The sequence below is a fragment of the Scomber japonicus genome, chromosome 12, assembly GCF_027409825.1.
Source record: "Scomber japonicus isolate fScoJap1 chromosome 12, fScoJap1.pri, whole genome shotgun sequence".
NCBI lineage: Eukaryota > Metazoa > Chordata > Actinopteri > Scombriformes > Scombridae > Scomber > Scomber japonicus.
The window spans coordinates 17927997-17950604 of NC_070589.1; the positions used below are offsets into that span (position 1 = coordinate 17927997).

At 39.2% G+C, this 22608-nt stretch overlaps 1 protein-coding gene across 4 annotated transcripts in view; it reads left to right on the forward strand.

The window, feature by feature from the left end:
* The first annotated feature begins 7626 nt into the window (after positions 1-7626).
* Positions 7627-22608, forward strand: part of per2 (period circadian clock 2) — a 33080-nt gene continuing 18098 nt past the window's right edge. For all 4 annotated transcript variants that reach the window (XM_053330295.1, XM_053330298.1, XM_053330296.1 and 1 more), the window contains exons 1-2: positions 7627-7767; positions 19234-19756. In XM_053330295.1, coding sequence (XP_053186270.1) covers positions 19344-19756 — 413 coding nt within the window. In that variant the 5' untranslated portion in view covers positions 7627-7767; positions 19234-19343. The remainder of the gene's footprint in view (positions 7768-19233; positions 19757-22608) is intronic.

The following is a 22608-nucleotide window of genomic DNA, read 5'->3' on the forward strand; positions in this document are numbered from 1 at the left end:
TGGCAAAAAAATAATTTTCAGTTTCTTACATTGTTAATTTGTGAGTGAAGGTGCTTCTTGTTGCCTCCCCACAGGACCAGTAATGACTGTGATTGTCTGTCACCAAAAATCGGCGGCAGGGCTGGGCTAAAATGTGGTGTGCTTATGTTTTTGAGTGCACAATGGGATTAGGTCAGTATTTGATGTACACTTTCATGTTCCAAACAAGAAGGTATGCAGCACATAAAATACATTATGAAAGGCATTTCTTTAAATATATCTCTAAAACTAATGAAGTAAGCTGTTAAGCATTCCTGCTTTTTAATTTTTACAAGGAGAATAACTGATGTAAAGTTATCTATATATCTGTTACCCACGTGAGCTGGTTTGCAATTCAAATACAGCAACCTCTCATCTGGGTTGTTGTATTATTAGAGGTACAGTATTAGTTATGATGCATTGAAAACTGCATGAATAACACAGACCATCATTTGGTACAGGATTTGTGTGGTGGGCAATGGCGAGACTTAATTTCTGACGTAAAGCAAACGCCATCTGTGGCATATGTCACGTTTGGTTGGATAAAATTGCACGAGTTTGTTGAGGGGAGTATTGACACCCGCCTACATATGACTGACAAAACGCATGTGGGAGGGAGTGTGTTCACAGATGGAGGCAGACTGAGTTCCAAGTACTATTAAGAGATACCACATTGACAGTATAGAAATAAAGAGACATCTATAATATGTATATATAATGGACTGAATCCTTTGAACAACCTACACATTTTTAGGAAACTTTTTATTTGGTTGCAAACAGAATCAGTGGTGCCCCTGCACCTGTACATTTAAATTGTCAGAAAGAGGGTGAGCCTCATTTTCTGCCTCAGCCAACAAGAGGAAAGATAGAAACACTGAGTCACTTCCGACCAGCGATGGGCTGTGAGAAGGAGAGTTGCTCATGTAGGAAAAGCACAATGACCTGTGAATATTAAAAACTGTTTGTTTGTTTGGGGGTTTTAAGATTTTTTTTTTTTTTTTGCATTTTAGCCTTTATTGGACCAGCAAGGAAACAAGAGGAGACTGGGGCTCTTCAGAAAAATCTACAATCAAAGGGATAATACAATATATGAATATACATAAATGGAGCATTCATTTTTAATCTAGGTAGGCTCTTGCATATAAATGATTGTGGAGATGGGAGATAAAGACGTTTATTTGATTTTTTTTTTATAATCGTGTTGAAAACAGACAAACAAAAACACTGCATGCATGTATCATCGTCATCAGTAATGGAATATCCGGAGTTCAGTTTGAGGTGTGAAGTGGTGCTTGTTGTAGCCTGCTGACTAATAGCTTTTGTTTCCGTTTACCATATTTAGAGTGGGATCCTTACAGCATATAGACATGGAAATAAATCTGATCTGTATGAAAAAAAAAACCCTCCAAAATTGTACCGGTGAACATCCAGGGACTTGACATCGAGAGAGTGAGGATATACAAGCACCTGGGTGTCCACTTCAACAGTAATCTGGACTGGTCAGACAACACTGACTCTATTTACAAGAAGGGTCAGTGTCATTTACACCTGCTGAGGAGGCTTGCATCGTTTGGTGTGTGCAGGCCACTACTGAGATCCTTCTTTGACTCTGTGGTGGCATATGTGGTCTCATATGCAGTGGTGTGCTGGGTAGGGGGATGTTCTGAGCGAGACAAGAACAGACTCAACAGACTGGTTAAAAGAGCCAGCTCAGTCTGTGGCTGCCCCCTAGACTCCATAGAGGTGGTGGGAGAGAGGAGGGTTTCTGTCGTCCATCATGGACAACACCTCTCACCCTCTGCGTCTGACTGTGAAGGCCTTAAGCAGCTCTTTCAGTGGCAGATTAATACACCCCAAGTGTAAGAAGGAGCGCTTCCACAGGTCCTTCATTCCAACTGCAGTCAGACTGTACAATGCAAGCATGTTTGAGTAGGGATCTTGCACTAAATATGACCTTTTGAGAAGCTAAATTCTAAGTAGTATGAGCAATATGAGAAGGTCTGTACATTATCTATTGAATTGATAAAGTTTCCTTTAATCATACTTGTTCAGTATGATTCAGGCCTCAGCCCCACACTAGGGAAAGGAGTTGTGTACAGGGATGTTGATCCTAGGTGTGCAACATCACTTTAAGATGAAAAGGAATACTAAAGCACTGCTGTGACCTGCTACTTTTTTTCTGAAATACAAACCATTCTACTAATCTGGATTTCTAATCTTATGGCTTCACAACTCACAAAATGTTAGCAAGCAGGAAACTTCATTCTTCCACAGTCAATTTTCTACTGTCTAGTACATCTTCTGTCATCTGGTTTACTGTGCATGAAAAGTAACCTGGCAAATGCATTTTATTGTTGGCAGTCTGATTTTGAGGTCATGTTTTGCAGAATTTCATATAGGGGTATTGACACCCGCCTACACTTCACTGACAAAGTGCACGTGGAAGAGAGTGTGTTCACAGATGGAGGCTGGTCTCCAAGTACTGTCAAGGGATACCACAATGAGGCAGTAACCCAGACTCCTGTTCAAATATAATGGACAAAATACAGCAACAGTCTTACACAAAATAGAATTTTGCTCCAATCACAAAAAAATCCACCCATATTTTCTCCACAGTCATGGGTCTCAGTTTTAGGGTGATTCCTGCATGCCCACAACATGAAGCAACTGAATCACTTCCGACTGACTGCTTGTGGGAGGAAGAATTGCTGATGTATGAAAACCATAAAGAAGCACAAAGCAGTATCGATTTTTTTGTTGAATGTGGGATGGATTCGTGCCCACTTGACAGAGAGTGGGCATATAAAATAGGCAATTTGTCTGTGAAAATTCAAAACTCAAGAGCAGCTCTGTTGGCAAACATCCAAAAGGCTTCATTAGCTCAAGTGAATTATATCAAATTGACAGTATCAAACATAACATATGGAGACTGTCTACTAAATGTTGTTGTTTTTTTTAAATCTAGGAATACCTCAACTTTGCCACATTTACTTGTACTTGCTTTTGAAAGATGTGACCCGAAACACAGACACCTACACACTTGGAGATTCTAAAAATCCAAATAAAATATAAGCTGAGAGGAGATGGAAAGAGATTTTTATGGCATTTTTTAACATTTTCATGTGGACACCATCCAACATGTTTACATGTTTGTACATTCTCTGACAAATTATAGTTTTGAGAACAAGAACACTAATGACCTGTGTCCTTTAAAGAAAATTAAAAGTACTAACTAACCACAGTGCCAGTTTGGAGACCTGTCATTAAAAAGCAGATTCTTATGGAAACACAGTCGAGAGCTGAAAGTTTGTGTGTGAATCAGAGATGCTGAAGGCTGCTGGTATGACGAGATCTTTTGACGTTTTTCTGTTCTAAAAATCTGTTGAGAAAAATCTCTGGCCCTCTGGTGCTTTGATTTGAGATGGTTTGCTCATCTCCCTGTTGGCTTAATTTGTTGAGTTTTTTCACATTCAAAACTTTCCTGTTCTCCTTTTACAGCCAGAAGTGATGTACTGTATGTGTGTTGTCTCTTCTGTATAATGAATGAGTCACAGCATTTGAGTAGTTCTGGATCAAGTCCTTCAAGTGATTGTATTATGTTTAGTATTGTTGGGGGATGCTACAGTGTGACTTAGTGTGTGTGAGAGATACAGTCATGTGCCAGTCTATTTTTTGTCTGAATAAAAGTATGTGGCTCAAACAAAATTTGCTACATTGAAAGAAGTCAAAATTTGCTATCTATCATTGATTCATGTCCAAAAGTATTTGAAGATCTGTCACATTACTACAACTCTCTTGGCAGGAGAGGCAATACTGTGATGCATGTTTGTATGTCATCCACCCACATACTGTCCCTCAAATAAGTAACTAGGTAGGGCAACGTGGCCCTATAATCTTGAACTCTCTATTAACAGATTATCCAGGTTTGAGTGCCTCCATGATGCTCAAACCTCGATTAATTTGTGTTTTTGTCATTGTTGAGCTTGTGAATCCAGGTATCAACAATTAATCACTACTGTCAACAAACAATAATTTAAGTCTTATTTTAAACATTCAGAAATATTTTTATAATTCCTAGTTTTCTGTATCCATCAATTTTTCATTGGTTTTCTTGCTGAGAAGGTTAATTAACCATTATCTGCCTGTGTTTGAGACATCTACAGTTTCCGATACACTGTTGAGTCCAATTGAAATGTAAAACAGAAAGAGTGGGAGCTGGCAGCAGTCCATGTCATCGAGCGGCTAATATCTGCAGCCTGAAGTGAAACTATCCCACGTCCTCTGCCTATTCTCTCTGGAGTGCCATGTGTTGTGACGTCATTCAAACTTCTGTTGTTGTGGAAATAGCATCTCTTCATGTCAGAGTGGGAGGAAGATTACAGACTTTCCTGTCATGTGGGACTGACGCTTCTTTCTCCTACAGCATTCACAACCTCAATATTTCAAGTTATTTGTGCACCAATGATAAGATACAGATTTTTCCACTAACCATTTACATTATGTCAGTTTCGTCAAGGACTGAGTGGTACTAGTGATACTAGTGATACTAATGGTCATATATGGTAACTACCTCTCTCCACCACCTCATACTGGGGATGTCCCTCTCTTCAAAGAGGCTTTGATACCAATTGAGCCGATTGATCGGCTCAGCTGATATGCATCATTCTCACACACTTTTACTTTCAAGCACCAAACAAGGAAAGCATATATGTTGCATCACCATATCTCATCACGTTTTCCAACCATCAAAGGCTCTCAGGATATTATTAATCCTTGTGTAACGACATATTACAATGTCTGCGTCACTGACTGCGTAAAAGTGGGTTAGCTGTAGGGGCTTTCCCATGCTACTGGAAATTTTTGACTTATTTATTCAACTTTATGTTAAATGGATGGATTTGCTAATGCTATGGGCCATTTTAAATTCAGGATTTGGCAGTTGTTGACTCTATCCAGGAGCCATGTTTCAAAGTACATCTGTATTGATACCATGAGTAATTTTCCATGCTGTTTGATACAGTACCACATTGTCCATTGCAAAACTACAGTATTTCTATTTCTATAAGATTTCATGACACCAGTGAAATGCGGAACTACTTGCAACACTGAGTTTTGTTATCGATTTTGTGTTACAAATCAGCATTATTTTGTCACTTTTAATAAATATCACTAAATATAACACAAAAGCAAGGTCCAAAAAAGCCATTTCCTCAAATATGCCCTTGTCATGTCCTCACTTTCATTTGGCTGAATTTGTCAATTAATGAAAAAATCTAAATGAGGCGCTGAATATATTCCATTACCTTATTTTGATCCAAGGCTCCAGAATTCTGACTTGAACCTCCCAACTCAAATAAACTTTTCACATGACACCGTAATCCTCTTCCGTTGGGATGTGACTAAGATATGGGAGTGTAAACATATGTGCATCCTACCTGTTTTTAGGCGTGCACATGCTTGGTATCCTCACCTGGTTTCTCACATTTTTGTCTTTGGACCTGCTCAGTCTGACGTGGAGCACAAGGCAACCGGCACCTGTCAAGTCTGTCTGGTTCATTTTGCCATCTGGTGCCTTGTTCCTTATGTGGAAACTTGTTTTTCTGTGCAAAAACATCACACTACAGACTCTGCTCCATCTGTGGTCCCAGATAACGTTGAAAAACAAAAGGGAAAGCAAGACAAGTTAGTTTGCTTTCTGTATGTTGCTTGATTATGGTTTTTGAGCACTCAACAAATAAGTCAATTTCATACATTTGTGGACGACCTTATCATACCAATCAAATATTTTCAGAAAATTTGGCTCTGGATTTTTCAAGTTATAACAGCATGAAACATCAGAAACCATTATATTTACAGATCATTGCAAATGAAACAAAATTTGTATTCTGTGATCATTGTGAAGTGACAATTTCTTACAGCTGCCTCTTTTCCATTAATTATCACCCTGTCTTGGCGTTCAGTTAATACATGGCGACTCCGTTTCAAGCAGATGGTAAGCGGGTGTCACCGAAGCACTCTGAATGTGTGATGGCAGGTCAGTATAGTGTGATATGGCTGATTGAAGGCGAGATACATTTTTATTTTTGGGTCATGCTTTATAACTCCAGCAGTATATGCACGTTTTTTCTTCTTTCGTGTCTGTCAAACACATTGTAGCTGTTTGTGGAGCTATATGATGGAGGGAAGCATGGTGGCTCAGTGTTTAGCATTGTCTCCTAGATTTGAATCTGCCAGCTGGCAGGAGCATTCTACTGTACATGGTCATGTATCACCCTGGGCCGATTTTCTCCCATAGTCCAGGAATGCAGTTTAATTGTAGACTCCAAATTGCCTGTGGGTGTGAGAATGAATTTGTTGGTCCTATGATCTGGTGACCTGTCCAGGGTGTTCACCGCCTCTCCCCTAAAGCATGCTGGAATGCAGGGCCTTGAAAAAGGATTGATGGAGGTACGAATGAAAAGGAAATAAGCTATTTGCTGATTTAATTTTGGTGCAATGACATTCTATTAAGACTGCTGAGTAATCACTATAACACAGAGATGCAGGTGGCAGAGGTTATCATTGATGTACATTATTTAGCAATCACTGTTAAAGTCATATTCCATTCCAATATCAGATTTGAGTTTCAGATATTCTCCTGTACACATAAAACTGGTCGAAAACAGGTTTAGTGGACTTCCTCAGGCGTACAATATAGAATTACACACACACACACACACGCACACACGGTCTCCAGCCACTAGGGGGACAAAAAAGACAGACTCTTCAGAAGGGCAGAAAAGTGAAAACGATCCTTCAGTTGTGATAATAAATTTGTTGTGAATAGAAAATATGAACATTTTTTGCTTGTATACTGTATGAATTTTGACAGAACTTTAATAAAAATAAAAACTTTAAGAGTAATGTAAAAGAAAAACTAAATGTGTGAATATAATGTATAACATATCTTTAAATAAAATTCTGGCATGGGGACCGTAACTCTGCATGCTTTGGGATGGACCATACCAAAACTGCCATGTAAGACACAATATGCGTGCAACAACGCGCTCAGATTTGTATCTTAAGATGGCAAAAAGACAGATAACAGCCCAGATCAAAAGACGCCTTGTGTTATATCACATTATATCACAAGTCAAGGAACTTTTTGCTTACGCGAATGATTGCGCATCAAACATTTCACCCACATTGGCCACACACACACTTGTATAACCGTTTAGATAACACTGCACGGCCGTGCTGAGCCGCGGTGAGCCAACCACCGGCAGCGCTTCATTCACCAACAGCTGCGTCGTAGTGATTTGCTCTTGCCTCTCTCACGCCGGCTGCAGCCGTGGGTTTCCACGTGAAAGCGGCGCCGTCCTTATGTAAAGGAACTGACAGCTCAACAGACCAGTCACAGCGCGGAGCGGCCTTTACCGTAGCCGCCCCTAGGGGGGCGGGGAGCGCCTATTGGTTCAGAGCTCCATGATGTAGAGATTGACATCCCTCTGGACCAATGAGCATAGAGCTAGAGGTGGAGCTTGGGGAGGAGCTCGAAATGAGGTCACTGCTTACACTGGATATTCAGGGCAGAGTGTGGAAATCTGAACGCAAGAGAGACCTGTGTGTCAGACACAGGACCAGCAGCGCCTCACCACCGTTATTTAACAAAATTGTTTTAATCTGGGATTCAACCACAAAGAGCTTTTTAAAAACAAGACTTTATTCCACAAAGACGTTGTCATCAGCAGAGGATCTGTCTTTTGAAAGGTTGGTGGAGTTTTCCTGCTTGTGTTCGAGCTTCATGCAAAAAAATGTTTCTGCGTTTTGAAGACGTTTTAAAATGAGATACAAGGAGGTTACTAACTAGGTAACTAAAGTTAAAGTGAGGTGCTTTGTGTGGATATGTAAAATACGGTATGAGCATGAAACGTGAAAGTTGCATAACTGTGTCAGTGTGAGGGTCAGCCACGGTCAGTAGACTACAGTGTTTCGGTTTAACTGTGACCGTGTGAACTCATGACTTTGGGGCGGATGGTTGCCCGTGGTGACGGCAGCTGTTGAAAACACTAACAGAGAATATAAGTGTCCTCCTTAAAGCCTTAAATTATACTTAAATCACATTTAAATTATTCATACGCATGTGTTTCATATCTACGCTAACCATATACTTAACTTAAATTGAGCTCAGCAACTCATTCACCTGTCGTAGCGTTTCTTATAACGTGGGAAGCAAACTGTAGTCTGTAAATTGGCAGTAGCCTACAGCTATTTTATAGTCTTCTTTAATCGGAAAGTGGCTCATTGTCAAACGTTAAATTCCTCATTAGACGCCAGCTACTCTGCTAGTCTATATTTTAATCAGGAATTAAGACAAAAGGGACCAGACGAATATATATACTTATACTGTATTGGACATTATTTTTTATAGGCTTTTCAACAGCTGTCATCACCAGGAGCATTGGGCTGAAAGTCACCAGTTAACACGGTCATTAAGTAACAGCAGCCCTACCCACATGAGAGAGGGGGCGGGACGTGCTGTAAACTGAAATAACCGGCATCTATGCTTAAAGAAACTTGCATTTATACGATGGTGGGATGGTTGATCACATGACATAATGTATTTGATCCTGCAGTGATGCAGAGTGGTTTTACAGCGCATTTGACGGAGATGACTGTTGGAAAAAATGTCATATGGTTACGTGGTAGACGTACTTTGCCTTATGTAAAGAGTCTACTGCTGCAGCACATGGCAGAGTTTCACATGCAGGCACCACCGATTATAGAATTTGGATATGTGAGTTGCGGTTCTCCCGGATGACTGTCATCATGCTGGGATGCTTGAGTCAGGCTGTTTGTGCAGCTGGTTATGAGGAAATAATCGTTACATAAAGCGGGTGCAAAATTAACTTTTTTGTCCAACTGTCTAATGGCCACTGATTGTTTAAATCTTACCAGCTATTGGGTTAACATTGGATTTGTCTGCTGGCTGGTGCTAGTTTTGTGCCCCGATAAAGGAAACGTTGCCTTTTATAAGCAATCGTTCGTTCATTCATTCATTCATTCATTCATTCATAGTGTGCTTTGAAAATGATGTGAACGCTGTTCATGGCAGAGCTGGGAAATAGCAAAGTATTTTACTCAATTACTATAGTACATTTTAGTGATAATGTAACTTAAAGGTGCAGTCTGTAGAATTTAGTGGCATCTAGAGGAACAGTATTGGCAGAAATGGAATATAATCATGTTTTCTGTGTATTTTTTTAAATTCAATCAGTTTATAATCATTTAATGCTAAAAATTGTGTTTTTATTACCTTACAATGACCCCATCTAGCCTACATCAAGCCCCCAGAAACAGTGCTAAATTGGAAGTTTTATACCTAGAAGTTGACCTTTTTGTCTTTTTTTGTCTTCATGTGCCACTGGGCAACTTTCATTGGGATGAATGGAGCCCTGCCTCCAACGCTGTATCAGGTTCTCGTTATCCATCCTCTTTTATCTATATAGAAGCGGTTCTTCTTCTATGGAGGGTTAGTTTCGCAGAGTTTTGTGGCCACCATAGGTTCTCCTGTTTGCGTTGAGCAGGAGGGTGAGGATAGGGGTATTCAGGCAATCTACAACCTCTCCACTAGATGCCACTAAATCCTACACACTGGTCCTTTAAGTATTTCCTCATAGTGAAAGTGTAAGTTGTACTTGTAGTAAATACCATTTGTCACTGGTGTTCAGTCATAGTTACAGTCCTACTGGCAAATCGGCAAGATAAGCAACTTCATGTAAAGCAATTACATTCAATAAGCTGTTATCAGCTGAAAACTGTTGACATCATGTAAGGATTTTTAAAAATGGCAGTAGATTATAAGAAAGTACTCAACCTGTGCAGCAGCATAATCTGAAGTCATGAAGATCCCATCAAAACTGAAGTTACAAACGTTTTACATGATTGTATAGAACATAAACTGGAGTTTAAAGTAACCAACATAATTTACAACATGCATTAAACTACTGTTTACTGGCGAATGCATCATAATTTATCTCTCTAATGGAGTATTTTTACTGTATATCTATGACTGAATTTTACTTCTATTATATTTAGCTTTTACTTAAAGTGAAGAAATGAAAAAAGCTCCTGCACACAGTCTCACTCACTGCTATATGTTTCACAATGTTTTTGTCAATCCGACTGACCTGCAGGAACTCTTTTCATTTTATGATTGCACTTTCCTTCTACACACCTGCCACTACTCAGGCGTGCAGAGGTTTCTTTTATAAGTCTTTACTTTAAAATCAAAGATTGAATGGAGGTCTTGTAATGGTGTATGGTTTCATGTTATCTTTTTGTGCATACACTTAGGCAGTGGGTCCATTTTAGTCTGGTCCAGCTGCTGCCAGCCTATAGCTGGTCTCATGTGTCATTAGTCATACTCAGCTTTCTCTTTGTGAGTCTAAAGGGCGGGGAAAGGATGGATGACGCACATTAAGCTACCAAGGGAGATTTCATTCAGGCTTGTCTATCTAACTGTTGCAATCAGAGGGAAGGTCTGGCATCTTGCCTGGTACAAATTTCCCCGCCCACAATTGTAGCACTTGAGAAGCAGCATTCAAATGGTTTCTTTTGCCTACTTATTGTGAAGCAAAGCACTGAATGAATGCTCCAGAAGCAGATCATGTTTCAGGGCCGGTTTCTCTAAAACAAACATTTTTAACAGTTTAATTCAAGTGCCACAGTATCTGTGCAGCAATGTCTTTAGCCACTGTAGTCCTGAATATATTTTCACAGTGTGGAGTTAACCAATACCCCTTTCACACCAAAGCAGTTCCAGTGCTGGTGCTGGTGCTGGTTCGCAGTCGGTTCAACTGCGAACCAGCTGAGAACCAGATTGCTTTCCCACTGCTCAAGGTTCTTGCGGAGCCATCTAATGTCACCGCATACGCCAGTTACATTCGCTGCTTTCCCATAAAGACTGGTGCCAACTCCGAAGCAACAACAACAACAATGGCAGACTAGCGTTTGTACAACTTGCGCCCATGCTGCTTCTCTCTCCTTGGCGTCTGCAGCAGTGTTACTTTTTGTGAAATATATGATCATATTCGCCACAGGTCTGCAGGGGGAGCTCCAGTTACAGTGAGGTGACATACCTCGATCTTTTTTTCTCAGTAGTTGCCATGGTGAATCAAGGTATCGGGGCTCCATTGATGATGGCTTTTTATAGCGGTAGTGTACGCGCTAAACTCAAAGTGAACATACTCAGAGTTGATTGAACTAATTCAGATCAGCTGTTCTGGAACCGGATACTCAGAGTTTCCCATCTCAGAGTAAGTCAACTCAGAGTTCAGGGTTAGACTCAGAGTTTGTTGAACCTCCTACCTGGAATACCCCCATGTTGCTCCTGGCCCACACCCAAACCCAGTTTTTCTGGCCCGAAGCCAGTTCTTTGTCTGTGTGAACAGGAAAACCGGTTCCAAATTAAGCACTGGCCCCAAACCAGCACTGGAACTGCTTTGGTGTGAAAGGGGTATAATTGAACTTGGAATTAAAGATAGGATTTGCAAATCTTTGCTCTGCAATGGGACTGTTCCCTCTTGATCTTAACACTAAGGGCCTTGTTCTTTTTTTAACTGCTCAGAAAATGGATACAATCTTCGGTGGTCTAGGAACGTGTGGTACCGTGTGTGGAGTGCAGTGTGCATCTGATCCATTATAACAATTTAAGATGTAACTGAACATAGATGTAGGTCAGTGAACTAAGAAACAAACTTTGTGGAACAACTTCAGTCATGTCTGCACATGAAGAGTTTCACAGCACTTGTTGTCCTAAGGTTTGGATATTAGCAACAAGGTACTGTTTGCATAAGCACAAGGCAATAGATTACTGTGAGAAAACACAAGTAGAAAAGAGAATAACACATCAAAGTGTGCAGAAATTGGACTGATATTTTAAAACACCAGATTATATGCAGATGGTCAGTAAACAGATTTGCAAATTTCCGTGCTTAAAGATCCTTTCAGAAATGTGATTAAGGGTTTAGTCATCAGTAGTATGTGTCTCAGATAGAAGTCTACCTGTGTTGCTGCAGAAAAGTAAAATGCTATGTCAGCAACAGGTTATTTAAGTGTACTTCGTTTCGATCAAAAGTAATAATGAAGCTATTTGGAAAAGTTATATATCAGTTATATAAACTCTCATATATTACATGAGAGTTTTATATCATGATATACCACAGTGATTCAATACCTTACTGTCCTTTGCTAATGTAAACTTGGTTAAAAACTGAGCACAAAATTAAGCTATTATGAGTTGAATCAGGCAAAATCTGATATATTATTCATGGTATATTCTCAGAATATTAACTTTTAATATGTAAATTTTATACCCAGCCCTCATCAGATTTTTTATAGCCGTTGTTGCTGATTTGGTGATCTCAACTCAAATTTCACTCTCAAGTTTTTTCTTGCAGCCTTCAACTGCTTTGAATGTCATCATGTGTTAGAGTAACAAACCCCTGTTATTCAGCTATCTAAACTATAAATATTTAGACATGCCAAATTTTTCTATCTCAACCCACTTACTGTAACTTACATAATCACTCATGTAAATTGAGTCTGTTGTACAAGATGTTGACTACACGCTGTAATTAAGAACATTAATGCCTCCAACATGATACACAGTTACGAAACTGCAGTTACTCCTGCATGGTTGTATAAGATGACGCATTAGATAACATGATCATACGATTGTGGCGTGAATATTTTTAAACAGGACAAAAGAGAAAGGGAACATTTCATGATTTTATATATTTTTATAAAGAAGAAAGGAGTTTTAAAAACTTTCTAACAAGCTAATTTCTGAAAATATTAAATTATAAAAACAGAATCCCTCCATGTTTTAGATTAGAGGTAATATTTCAGTATTCAGTAAGAATATTTTCATATTATACGTCATATCACAATGCATATTATATATAATTTATCAAAACAATGGCACCATATCATCATATCCCGACAGGAATCCGCCAAATTATTGCTCACCCCTAATTATAGTGTATTGTGTAAGCAGTAAAGAATGCCTCTGGTAGTAACCAAACATGCTGCAGAAACCTCAAATTAGCATATTCATTGAGACACAGGCAGAAAAAGTCAACTGTTTTAATTGTAAATGAAATCTTGTCAGAGTATTAACTATTTACACACTGAATTTGCAACATTGGAAGGTTAAAATGTCAGAGTATGGTTTCAGTCCATGCGCTGATGCCTGTTTCCTACATGACATGACTGTTCCACACATACTGGGGTGTTTCTTTTTGTCATCGCTGGTAGCATGATTGGGAAAAAAGCAACAACTTGGACAAGATAGAAAAGGGTTGTATATACCAACAGGGGCTGGGCATTTAAAACATAATGAAACTTTAATTTCCCAACCTGATTACAGCCTTTAGCTTTAATGCGTATAATCTCTGTCAGAATAGAGTGTTCTCTTTTTTTTAAAAAAGGAGTTCTTTCGATTGTTTCAGAAAGGCCAAGTGAGCAACATGTTCCCAAGTGGTCAAGAAGACATTTCATCCCCTGTTAGCGTAGAACGACCCTTTTGATTGCATTTAAATGACTGAAAGGCCCCAAGAAAGGTAAACTGTAATTCTGTTATGTTTCTCATTTTGCCTCATTAGCCATCTGTTCCTTTCTGTTCCAAAACCTGTGACCAGCCGTTATGCGCTCTGACAGGAAATCGTAACCAACGTTTATAGATCATGTTAAACTAATGAATGTTACACTGCAAAGTGACACTGCAGCAATGTCACATGTTAGAGAAGAATACAAATTTAACTCCCTGTGACGTAGCTCACCCAAAGGACAGTTTCTTTCTTGGTAGGGACAGAGGAAATCAAATTCATACTACTCTTTCCGTCCTTTCCTTTCCTGCAGCAGTTCAACAGGATGGAATAGGCCGGGAGCAGCACAGTCCTTCAGTTAATGACAGGAAATAAGAGAATAATCACAGATGTTGAATTGACCTCAGGTAACACTGCTGCCTTGGATGGGCTGTTCAGTAATACATGAATGTTACTGTATGCTCTTTATTGACAATTGTCATTTTTGATTAGTTTCTAAGCTGGTACACATGATTTTAGTTCTCTATTTTCTCTATTTCTGCAAACACAAAAAAATAAATGGGTCTCTGTACAGTAAATTATCTCATAAATGTTCCATTGTTGCCAGAGCAAATATTTGATAGTCCATTTTGAGTGCTGGAACAGCAAACACCTGATGCCCTGCAGCTGCCAAAAATCTCATTTTGTCCCATTATATTTTTTGTTATATTCTAAATATATTCACATTGTGTCTGTGGTTCACCTTTTCTCTCTTAATTCAGTTCAAGTTCAATCCCATGCATTTTCACTGAGAGAAAATAAAGTAGCTCAAAAAACAGTATTTCATCAGATTGAAGTGTTTCCCAGAGCAGAGGAGGAAGTGTATTTCTATCTACCTACCCTGTCTAAATTGTTAATTGAGCCTGTGTCTGACTTTCTGATGGTAGCGTGCCAATAGATTATGGTTGCTTGAGCTAATAAAGGTGAATGCCCTGTAGGTTAGGTGGTACAGTAACTAGTGTGAACTCTTGGACTTCATGAATATTTGGCACGTTGACGGTCAGCTCTTTTAACTTTGGACCACAGTTTGAGTAGCAGTTGCAGCTTCTGCAGCGGTGCCTGCCAAAGTCTGTGCAACAAAAATCCCCGTCAGCGGTCTGTGCAGAATGTTCAGTATGTACAGTATGTTGGCTAAGAAAGATGCTCCAATATGTAACAAGGCTTTCTATGAAGGAGCCTTTTAATGAGAGTCCAACCACGACTGGATTTTTGGGGCCAATGCTGATGTTAGCCCTAACCCTAACCCTAACCCACATTTTTTTGCAATGATTCTTCAAATGTGGTTAGCAAACACTTGTGACATAGCTAAGTAATAGAGACATGATATTTTACAGTTTAACAATAAACCTTGCTCTATAAAATGACATCAGTGCACTGAAACAGTAAACTTCACTGGGAACTCTAAAGATTGCAGCATATGGGACAACATATAATCCAATACCTACCGCTTTATCTTATTGTGCAGAAAAAAGCTTAACCACAAATCAGATCTCATGGTGCTACACTTTTCACAGAAGAAAATCATTGCTCCATACAGTGGGACACTGATCATGTTGCTCACTTATCTTTTCTTTATTGTCTCAGTCATTTTGCTGTATGCTGACCCAGATTAAACTGTGGCAAAGACTTTGAGGAACCTGCCACTTTGTGAAAGGTCAATGATAAGCAGACTAGTCATTGTCAGTTGACTACTTTGAAAGGGGCACAGGGCCAGACTGGTCAATCATTAATATGTTTAATCATTTTAACTTGGCTGTAAAAGTTTGGCAAAATCATACCTATTATCTCATGTTACGTAATTCATGAGCCACTGTTGAGTTCCGGATAAAACCAGATACCAGATACAGCTGTGCAGGCCATTGTCTCCTCAGCCTCCTTTCTGCATTAAGATATTATTTATCAAAGAGACATACGCCTTTCAATTATGCCTGCATAATTTACTGAGTATTTCTTGAATAGCCAATTTGAGTCATTTTTTCTTCTGTAGTCTTCAATTTTTCACATTTTCAATTTTGAAATATCTAATCTGTCTATGCTTGTATAATTTGATCCCTGTTCTTTTTTCTTATTTTAGAGTAAATAAGAGAGACAGAGGGAAGTAGATATATTTGATTATTTATATCAGTAATAGGAAAAGCAATGGACGGTTAACTGGATGAGTACTTTTAACATTATACTGTAAAATGTTTAAGAAAAAACAATAGTCCTGACAAACCAGATACTTTATTTCTGAGTAAGTACAAACACATGAATATGGACTAATTTGGTCATACATTTGACAAATGTAAATGTTTGTGATTTTTGTTGAGGATTTTTGCATAACCACAAAGGCTCAGTGAACATTTAGTTACCTTTCTACTGTTATGCTTAAACAGTCTGACTCATAGCTTTTACGGGTCATTAGCAGACTAACAACATGCGTGTCACATTCTAAAAACCTACGTAAAAAAATTCCTGTGCTTGCTTGGGCTTGACGTTAAAGACTAACACAGTAAGACTAAATAAACATGCTCATCTCCAAAGAGCTCAGGTGAATTAAAGAGGGCAGAGCAAGGTGGTTCTTAAGTCAGAGTATAAAAGAAGTATTTTTCCATTGCAGGGCAGAGGGGAAGGTTTGCCAATACCTTGTCGGGCCCTGGAAATCAGCCAGACTAGAGGTTAGACACAGACACTGTCATATCTGTCATGTGACTTTAACCTACTGCCCAGAAACAGGATTATGCAAGTAATCCATGCTCCACATCTCAAATTGACCATAATAAAGAGGCAGAAGTAATGGTGCACAAAGTTAGATTGTAAACGTACAAGAAACAACTTAGTGACTTGGAAAAATGGGTAGGCCAGAGAACAAAGTACCCCACATGGAGACAATAATTTCAGTCATTCATTACCATGGTATAATTAACATAATTCTATATTATTATGGTCTTAAACTGTGCCTACTACATTTTCATCAGCCTTTTCATCTTGCACATTGTAGAAGCATCTAATATCTGATATGATTGCTACAAAGATATTACTTTTCAAATGTTTTAAAAGTCTTCAGTATTCCTCTTAGGTCCTTGAACATGCAATCTGCAGTCAGTGTGGTATTTGCCTGTGATCAGTTGTTAAACAGATGCTGTTACTGCCGTAATATACTTTTCCATAGATGATCTTCTTTCTGTGATCATGGTAACCACCCACCTTTCCTTGTGTTTATGCCAAACATAACACTGTTAATGCACCCAAAATTCCTGTACAAGAAATTTCCCTGGAAACATCTGCACATCATTGGGTGGTTAGAATGGTGGTTTTCATATGCCTATGTTTTATTCTTCTGGACTCTTGCATTCATGTAGCATCATTATCTGAGATGAAATGGGTTTTGTACCATACTGGGCAGTGTGTTTGAAACCGTGCCTGCTGCTATGGTGGCCTTCAGATAAATGCTTTCTAGTGTTTTATGTGTCCCAGGTTGGATTATCCTTTTGAAAAGGTTGGAGGCCTCAGATGGGACAGACTCACAGCTCTAAAAGGCCACACGGTCTGTGAGCATTTTCATTGTACATCAGAGAAACCCCTGTAGGGCTTTTCAGAGGTCAGGAGTTAACCACTTAACGCACGCTGTTCCGTCGACGGGACGGGACGGATGTTAGGAGGTAGCCACAAGTTCTTCTGGATGTTTTAAACACCAACCCTTAAACATATATATTCATGCCGTACATCGTTGGAAAGCTTAGATTGTCCTGATTCATTCAAGACCACTCACGACTTATATGGTTGCTCACAGCCGTAATAGTATTAGCGATTAGCTCGGCTAGCCCCTGAGCTAAGTAAGAAAAGCTATAATGCTACATACCTTCAAAGTCTTCCCTTTATCCACAACGATCATCTTATGACTCAGCACTTTCTGTACAGCTCGCCAAATATCCATTCTTGTGAAATATGAAATCCGTTTCCATAAAACCGGAATACTTTCCTCAATATGTCCATGTATTTAGTCCAACACGTAACGTAATAACACAAATAACAAACCATATACGGCCGTTTACGTCATTTCCTGACCTGCGCGTCCATCTCAGAGTACACGCAGAAGGACTTTGGTACACGTGACTAGATGTTTACGACCGTGAGCCATGCCGTGAGCCTCTTCTGCTTCTGACGACACCACACACAAGCCAATCGGTGTTTAGGATTAGGCAGTACATGTCTCCAAAGCCAATGAGGACATGTGACCGACAACAATGACGACATGGCTTTGATTGACAGCTGTTCCAGCCTATGGAAATATTCGGTGAAATGAAGTTGATAACCTTTTAGCCAATAGTCAGAGGTTTCCAACGGTGTATGACACTAAGCTATTAAGTTTGGCTGTCCATAAACAAACTCCAAGCGTAACCGGCGTGCGCCCTGTGTGTAAAAGAGTTGAACCATATATCTTTACGCACACGGCATTTTGGTACACGGTTGGTTCTTCTTCGACTTAACATATGACTTATACCAAAATAAACAGATAGATAGATAGATAGATAGATAGATATGGCCAAACAAAAAAATATGGTTATATGTAATAATAATAATAATAATAATAATAATAATAATAATAATAATAATGATAATATGGTGTCAGCTTTCATTAGAGACCAAGATTTTGATTGTAGGCAAAGGGGATGTGAAGTTATAGGTGTTTGATTGCGGTTATACAGCTTTGGTAATCAAGTGTCCATTTGGAGTCTCCAAAAAGGACCTAAGGAAAACGCATGGACATACCTGTTGAAAAATAACTCTGAAAAATTCATCTTTTGGTCTTTTGACTCCAAATTTGGACTGCATGAAGCCAAGACATGTGGCTGTGGCCTCATTGTGTCTATATCCTGCTGAGAGGTCCCTGAATGTCTGTACACATGTCATTGTAAAGGCAAACCTATGGGCGAGTAAACAACCCCATCATTGTAACCTCTGCCATTCTTTGTCAGTAAGTCACAGAATCAGACACTTTTACAAGAATCCTGAGAGTGTTTCCTTTCCAATGATACCAGACACATCTCTGAGTCTCAAACTATGTGGGATCTGTGCTGCTCACAACTTGGGCATGTCATTTAGGCTAAGAGCATAAAAAACAGGGGCGTGTGTTAAGTGGTTAAACCCTGCTATGTGCTCTGATATCACACCAGTCAAAAGACAGAAGGACACCTTTTTGAAGGAGGATTGATGAAGCATTGCCTTTAAGGTTTTTAACTGTGTGTGTGTGTGTGTGTGTGTGTGTGTGTGTGTGTGTGTGTGTGGTACATATTTTATGTGTAGGGTAATGATTCACTACATTCTTGTGTTAAGAATCATGATATTTTTGCATGTTTTGACTCATTTAATACAATTCATCTGTACTTTTATATACTGCAGGTTATTTTTAAAAGCATAATGTAATGTCAAGATTGGGTTTCTCCAACATGAAAAAATACCACTATGATTCATTGACTTCCAAAGGGGTCGAGAGGGTTTAGTGCTTAACGTATGGCAACTAACCACATTTTATAATAATTTAAAACATGCATAACTTTCAGAGCACAAGACTTCATTGCTGACATGCATATCCCTCTCTCAACAGATCAGACCACTCCATTCCCTCTGGTATCACTTTTGTGAAAATGGGATGATGGTGTTCTGTTACTATCTAGTTAACTAACCTGGAACAAGCCCAGGGTAGTACTCCTCCTGATGTCAGAAGATTCAGACTCCAAGTCCTACTGCTATTCAGTGCTGGAGGACCAGGATAGAGCCTCAGGATGCAGACCGTCCACCTCATGCAGCTCCATGGCACAACTGCACCGGATGAGTGGCTACAGCCAAGGTAGGCCTGACCTAGGCCTGCCCTCAGAAGGCAGCGACAGCAGCAGTCAGGACCCTGCCACCTCGCCACACAACCATCGCAAGAAAGCCTGCTCCCGCTCGCTCCCTGAGGAGGACGTGGAGATGAAGAGCAGTGGGTCCAGCGGGAGTGAATCCCACGGCAATGAAAGCCACGGCAATGAGAGCCATGGCAACGAGAGCAACGGCCATGAGTCAATGGGGAGTTCCAATGGCAACAGCAAAGACTCCGCACTGCTTGAATCTTCTGAAAGCAACAAGAGGTCAGTGGTGGTTGTGGTAGGAGCTAGGTGTTGTCTTTTAGTATATTTATTTATTAGTGTAAGAGAGAGAGAAGGAGAGAGACTAGACTAGAATAATTACCATTCCCTTGTTTACATAACAGCACCAATGCAGTTAAGGAGCTTTCCTGTATCCACTGATGTTCGGTCCGTTCTGGTAGTAAATTAAACTGTTCCTGGTTCCTGTTCCTGATTCCTTTTTTTTTGAGATGGAACAATTCCAAAATCCTGATGAGGAGGACAGTGAGGAGTCAGCAGCAGGAGATATTAAATGGGGTCAAGACCAACAGTTACTCTTTCAAACAGGTTATATGGCTGACAGTAAAGCTGTGTTATAAGCTGGGTACTGTTCTCATTATGGTCGAACAGCTGCATGTAAAATGAGGTTTGTTGATTTAGCCACACAATCATAACTCACTGTTTAAACATCGGCGATATAAAGCATTTAATAATCAGGGTGCTTACACCAGTTCATTTTTACATTTTACATCGACCAGCAGGTCAGCAGTAAAGTTAGAAATAACAAATAAATCTCAATTGTAGCAGAAAAAAGTGCTGCAGAAAGTAGTTTGAAAATAGTTTTAATTTAATAGTTTTAAATAGGTTGCATATTCTTAATGTGTTTTAACAGCATTTCAGTGACAATGTTTAAATTAACTACATTTGTAGAAGTAGCTGTAATGAAGTCATTGAATGCCAAACACATTATTACTGGATCAGCTTATGAGCTTACAGTCTCTATGTATTTGATCTATATGTTGTTTTTTAAATCTTAAAGTTTTATATATTTCATCTTTAGTTGTTGCCTCTTGTGTTTCTGTCAGATTAAAAATTAACAAATATATTTAATGTAATGGACGGTGAACTCTGATATAGAGTTAGATTCCACTTTATCATCCATGAAGGAAACGTAAGTCTGGTAAATGATGACTGGTGAATCGTAGTATTGGAGCTCCATTAATGAAAGTTTTTTTCATTCACACACACGCTTAACATAGAGTGAACATACCCAGAGTTGATTGAACAAACTCTGATCAGCTGTTCTGAAAAGGAAAATGAGTTTTCCATGTCAGGGTTAATCAACTCAGAGCTCAGGGTTTGTTGAACCCGCTGTCAGGAATAGACCCCAGGTCTAACTGGAAAAAAATAATGCTGAATTTCACTTCTCTTCCTTTGGCCCTGAAGTCAACCTTATTATTATATTCATGTGGAGCCTCATCGGTTAGGCATAAAAGATGAACATTCATGTCCGCTTTGCCATCTGGCGTCACAGTCTGGTTATAATGAATACAGCTACCAGCATCAGATGTGTATGTCAACGCTGACTTGTGATTATACTGGTCATGAATCAGCCAAAGCTTCAGTGAAGGCCATCTAGCTCTTGACCAAACTGAGCCTGTTCCCCTGTTTTTTGTCTGACCATGAGAGCTTTCCTGCAAAACACAAATAGAGCGGTGATTTGAATAATAGCTTTTAAATTATATTGCTCTTATTGATGCTGTTCCTGCCAGCTGAACACCTCCTTACAAGTGAGATTGAGCTAAACCCCCACAACCACATACAGATATGCAATCTGTCAAAACATTTAGTTGCAGGACTTACGTCAAACATGAATTCAACATTGTTCCAACTCACCACAACTATCTTATCACTCCATAAATCTGAACACGACAGCTCACATTATGTACAAGTGGCTCTGGTTTTCATGAAAACCACATAATCTGATTTGTTTGTATGACAGAAAACATTGATTGATCTGATCCACGTTATCGACCTATATAAATTCACATCACACCCACTTTCACTTATTAAAGAAGGGGTAGGTGTTTGATGTCGAGATTAAAGCAGCCCCAACCTCAGCCTCACAACCGATCATTTTGTTTTTCAAGCAAAGTTTGAACTTTTATCTATCAAAAGTTTTTAGGTAATGTTTTTTTTTTTCATTGCACAGATATTGCAATGAATAAAATAAAATTGCAATATCACTTTACTTCAATTCTCAGTGTTACTATCTACATCAGTGTTTCCCAACCATTTTCAACCCTTTAAAATGTATCTACTATCTATATATACAGTATGTATCTGTATCTACTCGTGACCCCTCATTACAGATTACAGACATCAATTGTTAGCAAGTCAACCAAACAGTGATGGGGTAGTAGATACATCTGACAGAGTTGTTTGTTTGGGGATTTTTGGTTTAAGATCTAAATAACAGTACAGAAGAAGGATATATTTGAGGTAATTTAAAATCAGCCATCATTACATTGTTTGCCCACCCGAGACTCCTGACTTTTTAAATGACGAAATAAAACGATTCCTATATAAATGTTTGTGTCTCACACAGAAAATCTGAAAAGTCAAAATTGGTAGCTGCTTCAAAAATCCAGTATTTTTTAGATAACTGACCCTCTGATATCACTGAATCTGGAACTGGTATAGTGCTACAGCACACCTGGAATCACCACTAGAAAAAAGTTATGTCATGTCTGTTTCCATCGGCAAAATGATCAGAGACATATTATAGTGTTCAATTTCTCACCTCTCGTTTGAGTTTCTATGACTGTAATGGTTGAGTGAGCAGATAAGGTTTGCTTGAGTTATTGTTTGGATTTAGAGTTAACCAGGAAGACTGTTATTCATCCAATGTCTGTTGCCAGATGTTAAAAGCTATGTTTTATTTTACTGAGCTGGGAATAAACCTCTGTCGCTATTACAGATGAAGTTTTTTGGTTGAATCATCAGGAAACTACATTTCCACAAGTACTGAAAACTGCCCAGACGTGACCACAGTGTGCCCCAAAATAGCTTCATACACAATGTAGTCTGACGCA